This window comes from Pholis gunnellus (assembly GCF_910591455.1).
Source record: "Pholis gunnellus genome assembly, chromosome: 18".
NCBI lineage: Eukaryota > Metazoa > Chordata > Actinopteri > Perciformes > Pholidae > Pholis > Pholis gunnellus.
The window spans coordinates 5,716,580-5,732,212 of record NC_136545.1 but is presented as its reverse complement, the minus strand read 5'-3'; the positions used below and the strand labels follow the sequence as shown (position 1 = coordinate 5,732,212).

At 42.4% G+C, this 15,633-nt stretch overlaps 1 protein-coding gene across 1 annotated transcript; it reads right to left on the bottom strand.

Moving 5' to 3' along the window:
- Nucleotides 1-7,104: 7,104 nt before the first annotated feature.
- adra1ab (adrenoceptor alpha 1Ab) lies at nt 7,105-14,026 on the bottom strand (the record flags this gene model as incomplete). Its single annotated transcript, XM_079179484.1, has 2 exons — nt 7,105-7,571; nt 13,108-14,026. 2 exons carry the CDS (start codon nt 14,024-14,026, stop codon nt 7,105-7,107), a joined length of 1,386 nt encoding a protein of 461 aa, XP_079035610.1.
- Between the last annotated feature and the right edge of the window lie 1,607 nt (nt 14,027-15,633).

Sequence of the window (15,633 nt, the reverse complement as noted above, 5' to 3'; positions counted from 1 at the left end):
TCCGCCGGTTTTCTGATGGATGAAAATATATGCAATTAAGCACCGAGTACTTTCGCTGAGTTTGACGCGAGCTGTATACACAAAACTGCTACCCTGCCCTTTTTTTGCTCTGTGTTTTATTTAACTGCAACACTTAAGCTGTCCTGATTCTGTGCGTATCAGACGAGACGGGACCGCTGACCGCACCGGTGTGCTGACCTTTTCAAGCTCAGTCTGCCTTTTTTTTTTTTTTTTAGAAATGAGTCCAAACATGGCTTGTGCTCGTGTGCTGCCCGGAGTCAAAACTGTGGCTACGATACAGCCCACAGCATCACATCCGCCTCCATGAGCGTTGCTGGTTGGACGTTTGCTGCTGAAGGAACTCCAGACCGTACGAAACCGCTTAAATCACTCGGCTCAGTTACTGTGAAATGGTGCCATTTAGAATTTGACAACCGCAAAATTGGAGGCAAGAAATAACGAGATATAGGCACAATTTGGATTGCTGAGGTGTAAAAGGTGTTTTGATGAAGTCGAGAGCAACTTGAATGAACAAAGGAAAGAGACCTCAATGTGCCAGATGGCAGCTGAGGGCTGTTAAGACAAATGTTCAGTGACATGAGTATTACAGTAAATACATCTTACATGGCATTTGCTCCCCCTCACACGAGGATTAAATTAATTTTCATTCGCGGTTGTCGCCGTTCAAATCAGTTATTTCAAGTCCACGCTGCTTTGATAGCTTTAATATTTACAAGTGCCAGCACTGGAGGTTGTCAGGAAGAGGCTAATTAATTGAATCATGTGTGGACCTTTCCAATGGAATTGCATTGTTTACTTCCTGTCAGCGGATTTTACTCAAATACACTGCAACGTGGTGTATATATAAGTGAGGGAAGGGTCATTTTGGGACTCACATTGGTGCCAAGCCGGTGACATATACATGCATTTGATTGTAATAGAGCATCTTTGTTCAAATTCATTCCAACCATTAAACGACTATTTAATAATAATCCGGTGGGTCAATTGTTAGCCAGCTCTCTCTTTTATTGTCTGGCGCCAATCGCTAAACTTTATAACGTTATATCCCCATAAATATGGACCTTTATACCGGTACTTGTTTTGTTTTTTGTTAATGCACTAAGTTAAGCTAATGTTAGCTAGCAATGTCTCTGTTCAGAAATCCTACATAAACTTTGAGATAAAACCATTAACGTTAGGGGGAAATAGAAAAGACAGGAGGCTGCAGTGTTTGTGAGTGATAGCGGATATTACAGCCGCTGCCATGACTTATGTGTATGCTAGCAAATAATATAGCATCACGTAACGTTTTCTTTTTTTTTTTTGATCGTGTGGAAGCATTTTTCATTCAAAGGTGACACAACACAGATTATGATGGGTTACAGTGGGACTCGCCATGCCCGCCTCATTCACATCAATAGAACTTGCACCGATGGCATGATTGGAACGCTGTCACGAAGACGTAATGACCCCTCCTTCTTCTATAGGTTCCCTAACTGCAACAGAAGAATAAACTGTGACAGGAGTAACAAAGAAACGAGAGAAAGCAACGGTTTCATTTTATAGAGCTTCTGCAATAAAATCACTTCGTTCCATTGCAATGCTGAAATACATTGATAAAAAAAAGCTTGTTTGTTTCCGCTGTTCAGTCTCATTAAGATCTTCAAGGACCTTCGGCTGGTGTGTGAGCCCGTCACAAGATGAATGTCTAGTTTACTAATTGTGGCTGATTAGACTTCTGTCAGTTAATTGTGACCTACACACAAGTCTCATCAGGGAAAATAAGTGGAAACACCTGTTTGGGTGTTACTTTTTTGCATAATGTCAGTGTATGTTCACAAATGGAGTGGTACGGGGATGACTTGTTTTTGTAGGCCAAACTGGAAGTTAGCGTCGCACAGGTTTCCTCAAAAACAAATAATAATTCCATTAGATTTTGGACTATTGCTGAAAATAAACTCTGTGGCAAACACAACTTTATGATACGTAGATGTTCTGTTCAGCACGATAATCTTCACTAATGAAACACCACTTTAAGGATTTTGACGTGTCACCACCTCAAAGCTAATCAGGCGGGCTTGTGTTCTGCGTTCTATGGGTTCATCACTGAGTGTCCAGTTCTTTGAGTCATTAAATAATAATGATAAACGCTACTGCCATGAGTATCCGTGGCTAAAAATAAATGACCGAGATTGAAGGGCATTACGTGGCGTATGGGACAAAAAAATAGAAACTTCAGAGTTATAACCCACATTTATTTTTGCCATATTACAATTTTCAATGCAGCTGCTCTCCAATCTATCCTACTGTGTACATGTTAAAATGAAGAAAATTGGAAATGATAAAAAACATTTGGTCACTGCCCAAAAACTCTAGAAGCACTTGGAACCGATAAATGAGGAAGCCCAAAATAAAAAATGCAATTTCTGCTGGCAGACAAGAAATCAGTCACCCGTTGTGTCACATCGAGTCATCTAAACGTAAATGAAACAGATAATTATTAACAGAAAGGACACAGTGGGGACTTTTTTGGCAACTTTAACCCACGACACTCAATGCCATGCTGCATTTGCCAGCCGGCTTTACTCATTTTTAGCCCATTTGCAGCAACATCAGTGCAGAGACATCGTGACGTAACAACTGAGGAGATTTTGCATACGAGAGAGTTTCATTAAGCAGCACTTAAGCAGTGGGTGGATTTGGTGTAGTTGCTTTCCCACATACACAAGTTATGTCTTCTGAGAGTGTCAATAGAATTTCAACTCTATGCTCAGTCACTTGGAAGAACTCGAGAAGAGAAGACTGTCAGAAGAAGTTTCGTGAAAGTCTTCCTGTTTGACGCATAACACAAATGATACTTTCCTCGTCGGAAATAATGATGCTCCTTTGGCTCCCTGACGCACTTACAATTCTTGTCATCTGCTTTGCTCGCTGCTTAATGTCGTTATTAATCATGATCGCCGATTTGTAATGAAACAGTTCTTTGCTACATCAGTGCAGAGACATCGTGACGTAACAACTAAGGCGACTGATTAGGTTAAACGGCACACGCTTGTCTTTGTAGTAATGGAAGCCTGGATCCATTCATCACGACAGCGTTTGCTTTGATATGACAGCTGCTTCAACACTGTTTGAATGAGGTGCTGACAATGAGAGCCGCATGTTTAGTAGGAATCTGATGCATTTATTTCCATAAATGATGGGAGCCGGAACAACACCATTCGACTGCTCGTCACACAAACACACACACACACACACACGTTCTTGTTTTCACGACTTTTGGGGACATTACATTGACTGAGGCCCAATCCCAATCGCCACACTAACAGACTTTGAGGAGCGCTCCTGTAAGGGTCCGTGAGGGTTTAGGGGCTGTCCCACTGTCCCCCAGATATTTTGAGCCCTTTATGAACAAGTCTGCAGTTTTGCAGACTTTGCCCAAGGGAATTACCCACAGTTCGTAACAAAGGTAAACAAAGAGGACGGCACATGGGTGTTCAGCCTGGCAAATTACATTTACTCAGAAACATTAAGGGTTAAAGATGGAACATCAAAACACATGAATTCAGAGGAATGGAAGCAGAGGTTACATTACACAGATTTATTCATCAAACATTTCATTTGGTCACTGAAGCTGTTCTGACAAAAACGAGTAAATAGATGAATTAAAATGACCTCTCTCCTTGTGAGGAAAGAGCCTTGAAGACGTTCAAATTAGGGAGTAAAAAAAAATAAATTACCCACAATTGTACATTATATTATATAGACCCTGAGGGTTCAGGGTCTAAGGCCTTGGGGGGGACATTGGGATTTGGCCTTACTTCCCTAATTTCCTGGAATTACCTTAAACGTCTAGCCACTACCAGCCTAATCCTCACCCATTGCCTAATCTTACCCTAAATTTAGCTGGACCCTAACCTTAAACCATGTCTTCACACACTAAAACAATTTACATTATGGGGATGTGCAATTGTTCCCAATTTGTCCCCCTGAATAAGATGAGTCCCCACAATGTCACTGTTCTCATAAGGCGGGTAGATGGTTCTTGATGAACCTCCATCTACTAGTGTCCCTCTAGTACTGTCATCCCCTCATGCATCATTATTTTTTCTAAGGTTTCTTTGCTCTTTGAAGGCAGCGTCTGCTGTGCAATGCTGTGAATTTTAGCCAAACAGAAAAGAAAGGCGAGGATGAATTGTGTTATGTTGCTTTGACATTCAAACATGAGGATAAAGTCACTGGAGATGAAAATTCATTTTCCATGGTTATACTTTCAGACTGAAACGGATTTTATGTAATGTATAAAAAAGCGTTATAATTCCAAGCGTGAAATTTCATTGTATTTACTAACATATTTATTCAGCCATGCCTCTCTAATGAAAAGTCAATGCATCTCTTTCTGCTGTACTTGTCGCCTAATGCAGTGTAACATTGAGTACCTGGCCGCATAATGTCAGAAAACGGGAGCTGCATGTTTATTAGTTGTCCGAGATAGTTACAGTGATGTAAAGTGTGGGAGTTTAAACAGGGGCGTTATCCTCCTGAACGGTTGCACAATGCCATAATGTTGAAGTACAACGATGCAGAATGAAGGTTACTCTTCTTCCGACCTTTCCCCAGGTGATTGTGAAATGACAAAATCATCCGTCTTCTAGAAACCCTTTTCAACGCCCTGCATTTCCCAGATAAGCATTCTCAGGCATTCATCACTGATATGATGTCTGGAGGGCACAAAAGATGCCTTTAATCAAAGCACAGCAGAGAACAACAGCTCTGTAACGGGAGGAGGCAAAGGATTTATAGGGAAGAACAAAACGTATGACAACTTCTTAAAGCAGATCAGACAACCTAAATATGTGTCTTTTTAAAGCTATTAATCAATTTTCACGACATGTTTCTTCATGAAACGCTCACGTTGTCTGGACACTGGACCACACAATGTTTGTTTAGGAATTTGTGTGATATAGTGGGCTTTTTTTTGTTAATTGATGAAATTCCAACAGACACCAGAGACATGCACAAAGTATAATGCAATCTTATACAATCGCCTTGCAATAATAGTTTCTCAGAGAGATTTAAATTCGTTGGGAGTCTTCATTGTTGATGAAGGGCTTCCTGTGTCATGATACTCAAGCACCCTTTTATTAAAAGTTGTAGTGATTTATTTTTATAGCCTCTATTGCAGCAGTGATTTGGTTTATTCAAAGTTAATTAAGCTACCCACCATTTCATGATGTGAACCGAATGCCAACAACCTCGCAGCAATGTCCTTCCATCACAAGGCCACAGGTGCAAATTTATTTCTGGCCTTGGATACTAGTGTAAAAGCAAGATTTAAAGATCCTTTTATCAACATTTTATGAATCGACAATAATTCAGTATAATGTGGAAGGGGTCACTCGTAGCGATGAACCCACCTCCTCTGCAACGCCTCAGTGTTTTTTGGCTTCTTTTAGGTTTGAGCCTAAGTCCACCCACTGCATCATTTTGAAAAGTGCAAAAAAAAGTGGGCAAGGGGCTAAGACCCACTTCTTTATGACGAAAGCCTCGACGCAGCACTGAATTTGATGGATTTACTGAATTACACCAGCTGCTGGAAGACTACTTTGCCGGCATGAGAGCGAGTGCCAGCTGTAGTCCCCTAGTGGCGGATAGCAGGGGCCCACCAGCTCGCTGTTCTGTTTATTTACCAATTTAGCATTAAAACATGGTGGAATTAGCAGGCTAACGTTAGCAAGCTAACTAGGCAGCCGCTACATGAGTAAAATTTAAAAAGCGAGTGCTTCATCTACACACTCTTGTCACCGCACAGGAAAGCACATTGCTAATGCTAGATAATCATTAACACGGATTCACCGGATGTTGTAGTGTGCTGATAGCTTGATTTCCAGTCCAAAGAAAGGAGAGAACAGGCTTGTGCTGTGCTGTAATGCAACACAGTGGTTACTGAAAAAGCTGAAACGATAGTACGTATGTGTTTCATCCCAGTACAGTGAATATCATTTAAAGATTCTCTACTGAATTACTCATAAACCAGTTTTAAACACCAGAAAATGATACAGTATTTTTCCGTGTTTGCACGGGGAAGACACAACTCCGGAGAACTGCACCGACAGGACAGCAGTATTCAAAAATAGAGAAAACCATCAGACACCTGTTCATTTATTCAACTGCACCACAAGCTACCATGTCAAACATTAAAAGTCGATTCAACGCATCTTTGATGCAGCCTCAACAAAAACAAAAAAGTGTCCATTGAAAGCTTCAGAGGGGTTTTGTTTGTTTGAGACTGCACTATATTGTTATTTATCCCACAGCCACATAACAACTGATATCTCTTCCCTCCAACCATTTCTAACTGTTCTTTTAAAAAACAAATGCGTGACAGTTATTTTAAAATCAGATACCTGCGCATGTTTTGTCCCCTTAAAGCGGCGTTCACACGTGTAAAACAGCCACTCTTACACCAGATTCCACTTTCTCAGAGCTGTCAGTGAGTGCTAATTGTGCCGGGATTTAAGAGTATCCCGCCCTTCAGGGCTTTTGTGCAATCTGCAGAAATACCACGAATGTTTAAAGAAATCAGGTCTCTGGAGTTCTTTTACAATGCCATTTCAATGAGATTATCTTATCTGTTTTATTCCCTTTCAAGTGCAGATAGAGATTCCTCCAAGCCGTGTGTCCATACATCCACCCAATGCACCTTTTAACCAAAGACTGTTGTAATATATTGCAAAAGTCACTTCATACTCATACTCCACAGTGTTCTTCCTGTTGATCACTAAGTAGCTCCTATTGAACACGTTGACACGTAGTGCTCGGCCTCTATTCAAGTGTTGCTGGCTGTTGAGTGTAGGCAAAATATTCCTCGTTCACTTTCCCAAGACATATTTTTTTGACACTTCAGGCATTTACACTGGCATGAAGCCTATAGGCAACAGAGTTATCGTCTGCCCGCTCTGGAGGCAAGTCTCACTGCTCGCTGGCGCTGCACTCTGACGCCTTTGAGGGATTTATGTATGCATGCAAAAGATGTTACGCAAGAGTTTCCACGAAGCACAAGGCTGGATGCTTTAAAATTCCACCGTCGCATCCACATGCCGATCAAACAGCCTCTCCTGCAATGCCGAGAGAAAGGCGTAAGACCTTGGCCGATCTGTGACCTGAGGGGTTCTCCGGTTCCGGCGTTTCACTTGCCGAGAGACACCACGCCTTCAGCAGACTCTTACTCTGGATTTGAGCCTGATCCGGACGACAGACCGACGACGAGGAGGCTGACAGCGGCCCGCAGCAACCCCACGAGGAAGCAGTGACGCGGTTTTGGGCTGAGACGTCAGAGGTATTGGACGTGGGACCAGGACTGGAGGAGTGGGTGGCGATGTGTCCTTGTGGTTTGGCAGCCAGCACCCCAGTTCTCAGGCAGCGTCCACGGAGCACGTTGTGGAAGGCTTTTTTGAACTCCCGGCTGAAGCATGGGTAGATAATTGGGTTGATGCAGCTGTTGAGGTATCCCAGCCAGAAGGTTATCTTAAAGATGGTTTCAGGAGGCTTACAAGACGGGAAGATCGATCCTAAAGAGCACACACAGACAACGACAAATCAAAATACGAATGGAAACAGACAGCTATCCACCACAATACTAAGTCCCAGCTAAAAATAGAAAGCGCAAAGGGAGTGCATACCTCCATCAAAGCTGAACGTTTCTCTAAATTTACAGTATTTTAGTAAACTAATTGTCTCAGTTCATCTCTCTGTCCCTCCTCTCCAGCCACATTCCCAATTCCCCAGGCCCCTTCATTGCCATTTTCCATCCGTCCACCAGATGCCCTCTGACTTTCCCTCCTTTCCCCATCACCTGATTGCCCCGCCCATCTACACACCTGTTCCCACATTCCTCATCTGATCTGCAATTACCAGGCCTTCCCCACTCACCCCCTTGACCTGCATCTCATTTACTCATCAGCCTCTCAGTTCATGTACTGGTCCCAGTTCCATTCACTACAAGCCAGTTCTTCAAGGTTGTAATGTTTTTTCTTCCAAGCTTCTGTAACCTGAACCAGACCCTGAACCTGTGAACCCGTACCCACCTGTCTGTAAGTCTAGATATATACTTTCCATCGGCATTAAATCACTGAACTTGCCTGCTTTGTCTGCATTTGGGTCCAGTACTGCATTTCCTGGGTTGTGTCAATACTAACAAAAGGTTTTTTAACATATAATGTTTGGAGAAAATCTAAAACCCGTATGAGTATTAGGAATTTTGTAAAGATGAATTGTAAGTTGGCCACTGAGTTCCGCTATATGGCCAAAGGTTTGTGGACACGCCACTCCACATACTACATATACTTTTTGACTGGAGCTGTTTTTCATGATTTGGGCCCATTAGTTCCAAATTAAAGTAATCTTGATGCTACAACATACATGATATTTTAGTTTAGTATGTTTCCAATCTGACTCCCTGGGTGTAGACTGTGGGGTAGAAGCCTGCCATTTGCCATGTATCTCACGCAGCATTTTTTTCCTTTTCCGCTATCTGTGCTATCTATTTGAACAAGTGCACCGTTGCTACATTCTGTGCTTAGCGCTGCCCAAGACGATTGTGATTGGTTCAAAGAAATACTAACAAGTTAGAGCATCCCCCCCCCCCCCAAAGCAGAATGGTAACGTGTGGGACCTTTTGACACATAGCTCTGTGGAGATAGGTCTGGCTATGCGAGATGAGTGTGTCTCCAACTTTGAGGCACCAGTTTGTGTTTGGCCCCCTTCCTGTTTAAACCCACCGAGCACAAAGCCAGGTGCATAAAGAAATGGTATTCCAAGTTTGTTGAGGAAGAACTTAATTGAGCCCTGAACTCAACTCCATCCAACCCCTTTGGGATAATTTCCATAAACCAATGTGCAAAACCAAATTTTCACAAAAGCAACACTTCACAGCGGCTTTACATGGTGCCATTGATGAGCAGCAGTCCCCTCCTTTTATGGGTTCTATAAGCATACTGTGCAAGTGATTGGCCGGCATGGTTGCGGCGACCACCGTGTGCTGCAGCTCAAAACAGGCACACCATCTGAAGCACTCAGGAAAAATACAGTAGTTTTTCAAACACCTCTCTCTTGGAATCTCAGACTATCAGTGCCTCAGAGCGCTGCGCTGTGAGCCGTGAAGGTCTGTCTCAATTGAAATGCGTAGCTATTCTCCGATGACTGGCTGCCTTGGGAGGCTACAGGGTGACTGAGGATACCTACAGGCATTACAGCCCATTAAGCCTCGCGCTTGCTATCTGTAATAGCTTTCATATGAGGGAGCAATGGTTTGGTTCATTTCATTTCTTCTCACAGTCGAAGCCTATTCTGCTCCGGCGTGGTGTTTTATTTGCTCTCTTTGGTTGCTTGTAATTGAATTTCTTGATGTCCCTTCTGAGAAATGCGAGCAGCAGTAGAGTCGAGGGACAGCGGGGAAAGATGCAGGTCCTGCCTGGTGTTGTGTTCATAGAGGAAAACGTATCATCAAGCATCATTATACCAATGATTCAGGCCTCAACAGCTATTGCATCACAATAGCTACAATAGTAACCCACAGGGGGGGGTTGCTGTCAGAGCTACATCATAAAAAAAGGCTCAGTCTGTATTTTTAGCCTTGATAGCGGCACGGCTCTGTGAATGGCAATGTTGTTCTGTCTGTCACATACATGGTCAGCTGGTCAGTCCACCACTTTGGTCCAGACTGAAATAGCTCAACAACTATTTGATGGATTGCCCTGAAATCAGATATTCATGGTTGAATCCAGACTTTGGTGATCCCCTGACCTTTCCTCTAGACACAAGAGCAGCCACACCTTCATAATAATATATGATAATGATAATGCTCGTCTGCCTTAACGATACCGCAGTTTACACATCTTTATAACTGCTGATGTATTAAATCAGAGTTCTATTGAGTGAAACATGCAGATTCCTCAGAAATATATAAAAAGTGTCTTTGCTGGGTATTTCATTGTCTGATAACCAATAATGATATAAGGCATGAAAGAATTACTCGTAAGTCAGTGACGCATTCTTAGTCTAGATGCCTTGACACATAGTTCAAGGCGTGCTTACTTCTCATTGGAATTTTTAAATCCATTACAGTACCATGAACCTTTCCGAGAATGATATGACTATAGCCTTGACTAGAATTCTACTAAAATTGAATAAATCTTGACAAAAATGTGACGAACTACAATTTCCAGTAAGTCTAATTTACACTGTCACAGCACTTTTTGATTGAAATGTCTTAACATCTACTGGATGGATTGAAAAAGAACTTTGTACATACATACATAGTTTCTAGATGATGAATCCAAATGACTTTGATCCTAGACTTTCCCCGTTGCACCACCAGGAGTTGGACATTTGTGGTCTTAACATTGTCATTGCGGGAACGTTAGCGATAGCATTTAGCTCAAAACACCATATGAACAAGTGCAGCCTCACAGGTCGACTCTTTGCGTTATTAAAATAAATTTTAGGCATTACCACATGTAGTTTGAGCAGACTACGTTTAGCTATATCACTAATGTAAATTAGGGCGGAATGTGGAGATATTGACAGTATAAATATTAGTTACACCTGTGTGACATGTCAAAATGTCTTCTGACAAAAAGCCCTTTTAGCAAAATGTTTCAAGAATAATGACATAACCATGAAAGTTAAACTAAAGTCAAACTTCAATAACTTGGTTATTGTGTAGTCTTAATCCCTGTGTCAAAAGACCTGGTTATCAATTCAGGACAGACAGCAGCTCCCGCTTTTTGGTAGAGCGACCCTTTTGTTTACACCGTTTACAAATTGGGTCCTTTAATGTGGCTGGTTGTGAATAGAACACACTGGCAAAAAAAAAAGAGAGCGTAAAAGATAAAACATATTATTATTTGTCCAGAGAATTTGTTTCCTCCACGTCCCCCTCCATCCTGTATAATAGATTGTGCCTTCCTTCAATAAGATTACAGCTTGTGTAACAAAATACACTTTGCAGAAATAATCTCACCATCTGTGACCTGGGAGGTAACTGCTGACAGACTATCACCCTTAAATACACACCGGACCACACTGACAATCACTTATCTCAGTCAAGTCATGAGTGTTATTTCAGAGGCAATTAAGATCTTAGATTAGGCTTCACAATGGTTGGGCTCTGTCCTCTCTTACGCCTGCGATAACATCGCTGTTATCTCCTTCTTTGACAGAGTCTGACAAAAATGTCGGTGTCATTAATTGAATATGAAGTTGAGAATATCGGGCTCAGTGGATGTAGCGACTCATAATGTAATAACTGCGCATTAACGTCAGCATACATGTAATAAAAGCTAAGAAAGCCATGCGTGCATAACGTAGAAACACTCTTGTGCATCATGTAATACGTTATTACATCATGATAACATTATTACATTATAAATTAAGCAAAAAAAAAAGTTGAATAAAGCATAGGAACCCTTCTAGTTTTACATGAAGCAAGAGGAATCCTTAATTTAAAGCAAATGCTGAGTTTAATAAACCAGGTGATTCTTAGCATGTGAAATATTTTGCACATACTAATATAATTAGATATATAATATAAATACATAATGACTCCTGTATGGAACATATATTTAGCATTTCATCTCTGTAAAGGTTCTAATTTTTGTTTTGCTTAGTTTATAATGTTACAATCTTCTCATAATGTAATAACTTGTTACATAACAAGCACAAAACTGTTACTCCGTTATGCGCTCATGGCTTTCTTACACAATGTGTTTTTTATTACATCATGGGTTTTAATTACATTTAAATGATTGCATTATGAGTTGCTAGAAGTGGACCTTTTCTTGAGCTCCTGATAGCGTAGCTCATATCTACAGTAATGTTTGACATCATCAGCAGACTAATCCTTAATTAGTTAATTTCTATTCAGTCTTGCCTTTGCATGACTGTATAATTCTTTTATTAACATTTTAATAATTTTTCAGATTAAAGCAGGCCTCTTCAAGAAAATGAATCGAATTAATCATTTGAGTGCTCATTATGACATCAATTAATTTCTAAATCATTTAAATTCCTCTTTTTAGATTCATATGATAAAGCAGATCCATCATTTAAAGTTCCTTTTTTGTCATTTTTGCTGGAGTTACACCCCATTTTGTGCCTCTCCGTATATTAGCATTGCATTCAAGTCACAGAGCACCGTAAAGACTTGTTTTTCTGAAAGATACTGTAAATCTATGACAGTCTTTCAAAACCCCAGTAGTTTGTTTGACTTTAAACTGTTTTTTGGAAGTATTTCCAAAATCCTCAAAGACTCTTATTATATTGTATTACAGACACTGCACCATATAAAAGATCGTTTTGTCTCCTGAATTGCAACTCACAAGATGTTTTATCATAGGTACGTTTATCTAAAAGAAAAGCAGTTTATAACCTTTTCTGGTAGTTTCAAGGTAGTGACCAGTGATGTCACGGTGTACTGACACACCCTCAAGTCCTCTTCTACATCACTGCAGAAGCTAAACAGCTGGAGGTCAGCCACATTTCTGTTGTGTATATAAACATAACATAATGGCAGTGTCGATGTTTGTTGATGTGTTCTACAAAAGTAAATATTAAAAAAAAGTATAATTGTATTAAACTGTCTGTAATGGATACTTTGCAATCATTTGTAGTGATGAACCTACTGTTGAATGTTTCCACTCTCACTTTTCTCATAGTGTCGCATTCGGCAGCAACAGGCAGCTCTAAAAACCCACTGTACACTACCTGCTGAGCCCCACACAGCAGACAGAGATTTTAGTTGACCAGAGTGGAGCATTTAGCAGCTAAAGAGCCAGATATTTCCCCCAGGAGTCGGTAGAGATTGTAGAGGTGTTGCTTGATTTGTAATACAGGTGTCCCGCAAAGAAAACATTGCTTTGGTAAAGATGGACTGAAGAGTCTTTGAGGATTCCAGTAAAGCGTTCAAACCGGCAGTGAGTGTTGTTAAATGACCTTCTGGGTTCTAGAAGGATTTCTTTCAGTTATACAGACCCTTTGCGAATATAATAAAAACAAATTAGAAAAGGCACACAACAGGGTTTAGGCAGAAGTTTAGGAGGTACCTACCGATGGGTAACACCAGGAAAAAAGGGAGCCAGCACAGAATGAAGCACCCGACAACAATGCCAAGAGTCTTGGCTGCCTTCTCTTCTCTTGAGAACTTCAGCAGCCTCGGCAGCGAAAAGGTGGTGCGTTTATGTGTCGCGGCCCCATCGTCGCCCCCCTCTGGCTTCCCTGTCTGGGCAGCGTTCCCTCTGTGTACCCTCAGCATCACCCCCTCAGTCTCAACGCCTTTTCCCTCACTGCTCTTCCTGAGCGTCTTCGTCTCTCTCTTCGCCACAGTATACACGCGACAGTACATGGCCAGGATGATGGCCAGAGGTATGTAGAAGGACCCCAGTGCTGAGAACAAAGCGTAGCCGGGCTCCTCCGTGATGCTGCACACCGTCTCGTCTTCTGGGTCGGGCTCCCTCCAGCCAAACAGGGGGCCCACGGATATTGCCGCCGAGAGTACCCAGAGCGCCACCACCGCTGTCAGGCCTCGCCGCCCCGTCGCCATGGCAGGGTAGCGCAGAGGGTAGCTGACAGCCAGGTAGCGGTCGATGGAGATCACACACAGGCTGAGGATGGAGGCGGTGCAGCAGAGGACGTCTAGAGCGGCCCAGACGCTGCAGAAGGACCGGCCAAACACCCATCTGCCGAGAGCCTCCGAGGTGGCGGAGAAGGGCAGGACGGCGGAGCTGAGCAGCAGGTCCGCCGCAGCGAGGTTGGCAATGAAGTAATGAGTCACGGAGCGCCAGTGGCGGTGGAGCAACACCGACAGGATGACAAGGATGTTGCCAAGGACCCCGAACACAACAAACACCACCAGCACCACCCCCAAAACCACCGCCTTGGCTACATCCATCCCTGGGTGGGCGGAGGAGCTGCAGTTGGTACAGCGACCTGCCACGGGGAAAACACTGGTGTTCTCAGCAGCAGCCATTGTTATCTGTTGGGTGCATTGAGTTGTGCAAGTGCCTTGCAGATTGATGCCATTCATGCCACATCTGTTACTCAATTACAGCTGCCTTGTTCTGCTCCTCCTAATTATGCGGATAAAAGCTCTTCTTGCTGCACAAACTGCTCCGCCAGTTCATTTGGTGATGCAGGGACTGTTGCCAACACTCCATCGATCACGTGGCCTCTGGCAGGGTTCCTTGGCACGATGTCGTATTCTGAAAGACAAACAATGCCACGGTTTCGTTGTATTTAGTCCACAATAGCTTGACAGAAAGGACAAATATTCATGTTTTAGGTGGTCACTGGTGGATTTAGAACAACAGGTTCTGTCATAATGAAAGGCTTTAATGCAGGAAGCCTTTTAAAACAACAAAAGGGATGAAAGTATATTCAACACATTCAGGGGATTTTATAAAAAAACTGCACAAAAGGTCCAATGTGTAGGATTTAAGGGGCTGTATTAATTAACAGAAATGGAATATAATATTCATAATTATGTTTTCATTTGTGTATAATCACCTACTAAATCACCAACTAAAAACCGTTGTGTTTTTGCTCACTTAGATCGACCCCTTCATCACTGAGTCCGCCATGTTGCACCGCCCATGTTTCTACAGTATCATAAAGATCACAGTTTATGATTAAGGGGTAAAATATCACTTAATAGTCTCTTTTTACAAGATTCAGTCTTTCTATTTACAAATTATTCTGCCCCCTACTATGCTGCATTTGCAGAAATGGAGGTTATGCTTGAATGAACTAAATGGCATTTGCAATTTCCTTATTCATCAAAGAAATGCCAACTTGTCTTTTTGCCTCGGCAAGCACTCGCACCATAAAGCGCCCCATTTCTCATACCTGAGTCTTGTTAAACCTTTATTTAACCAGACAGATCAATTTTAAAGCAAAAATATCTATTTACTGGGCGGAGGCAACAGAGCTTGTGAGCAGTAGGGGTGGTGGGTGTTATAATAGAAAATAAAAACAATGGACGAGACATAATCAAAAGCAACAGGGGTAAAGACGAGGACACCACGGCGGCAATAATGTTCCTCGGGGGGCAAAAAGAAAAATCATCTGTGGCATTATGAGAAAACCAGCCAGCCATCCAGGGAATACAAAGATAAATCAAAGCAGAGATAATTCAGCCGGAGCCTGTGATGGCTTCCTTGAAGGTCTTGTGTCTGCAAGCGGAGCTCTAACTCAAACGGTGGATGACAGGCCAGCAATTGAACCTTGAGGAGAGAACTATATTACTGACGCAAAGGCTTCGGCCCGCTGATAGTCCCACTCAGCAGCACTCTCGGTGTACGTGTTGGCGATCTGGGATGTCACTGAAAGAGATAAACGGCGGCAAGGGAAGAAAAAAAAAAAGAATGTAAAAGCAGTAGGAGATAAAGCCTTTGGAGAGCGGAGTCATGCTCGTAGGGTGTTCGTGCTGGATCAAAGGCTTTCGCTCGCTGCGCATGTCACCACGAGGCAGAACAAAATCTGCCCAAATAAACACCCGATGCCGGGATTTCCTCGTCAGTAGCCGGAGGGGGAATTTGAAAATGAAACGGGCGGCGAATGGATGTCTCGGATTGTTTC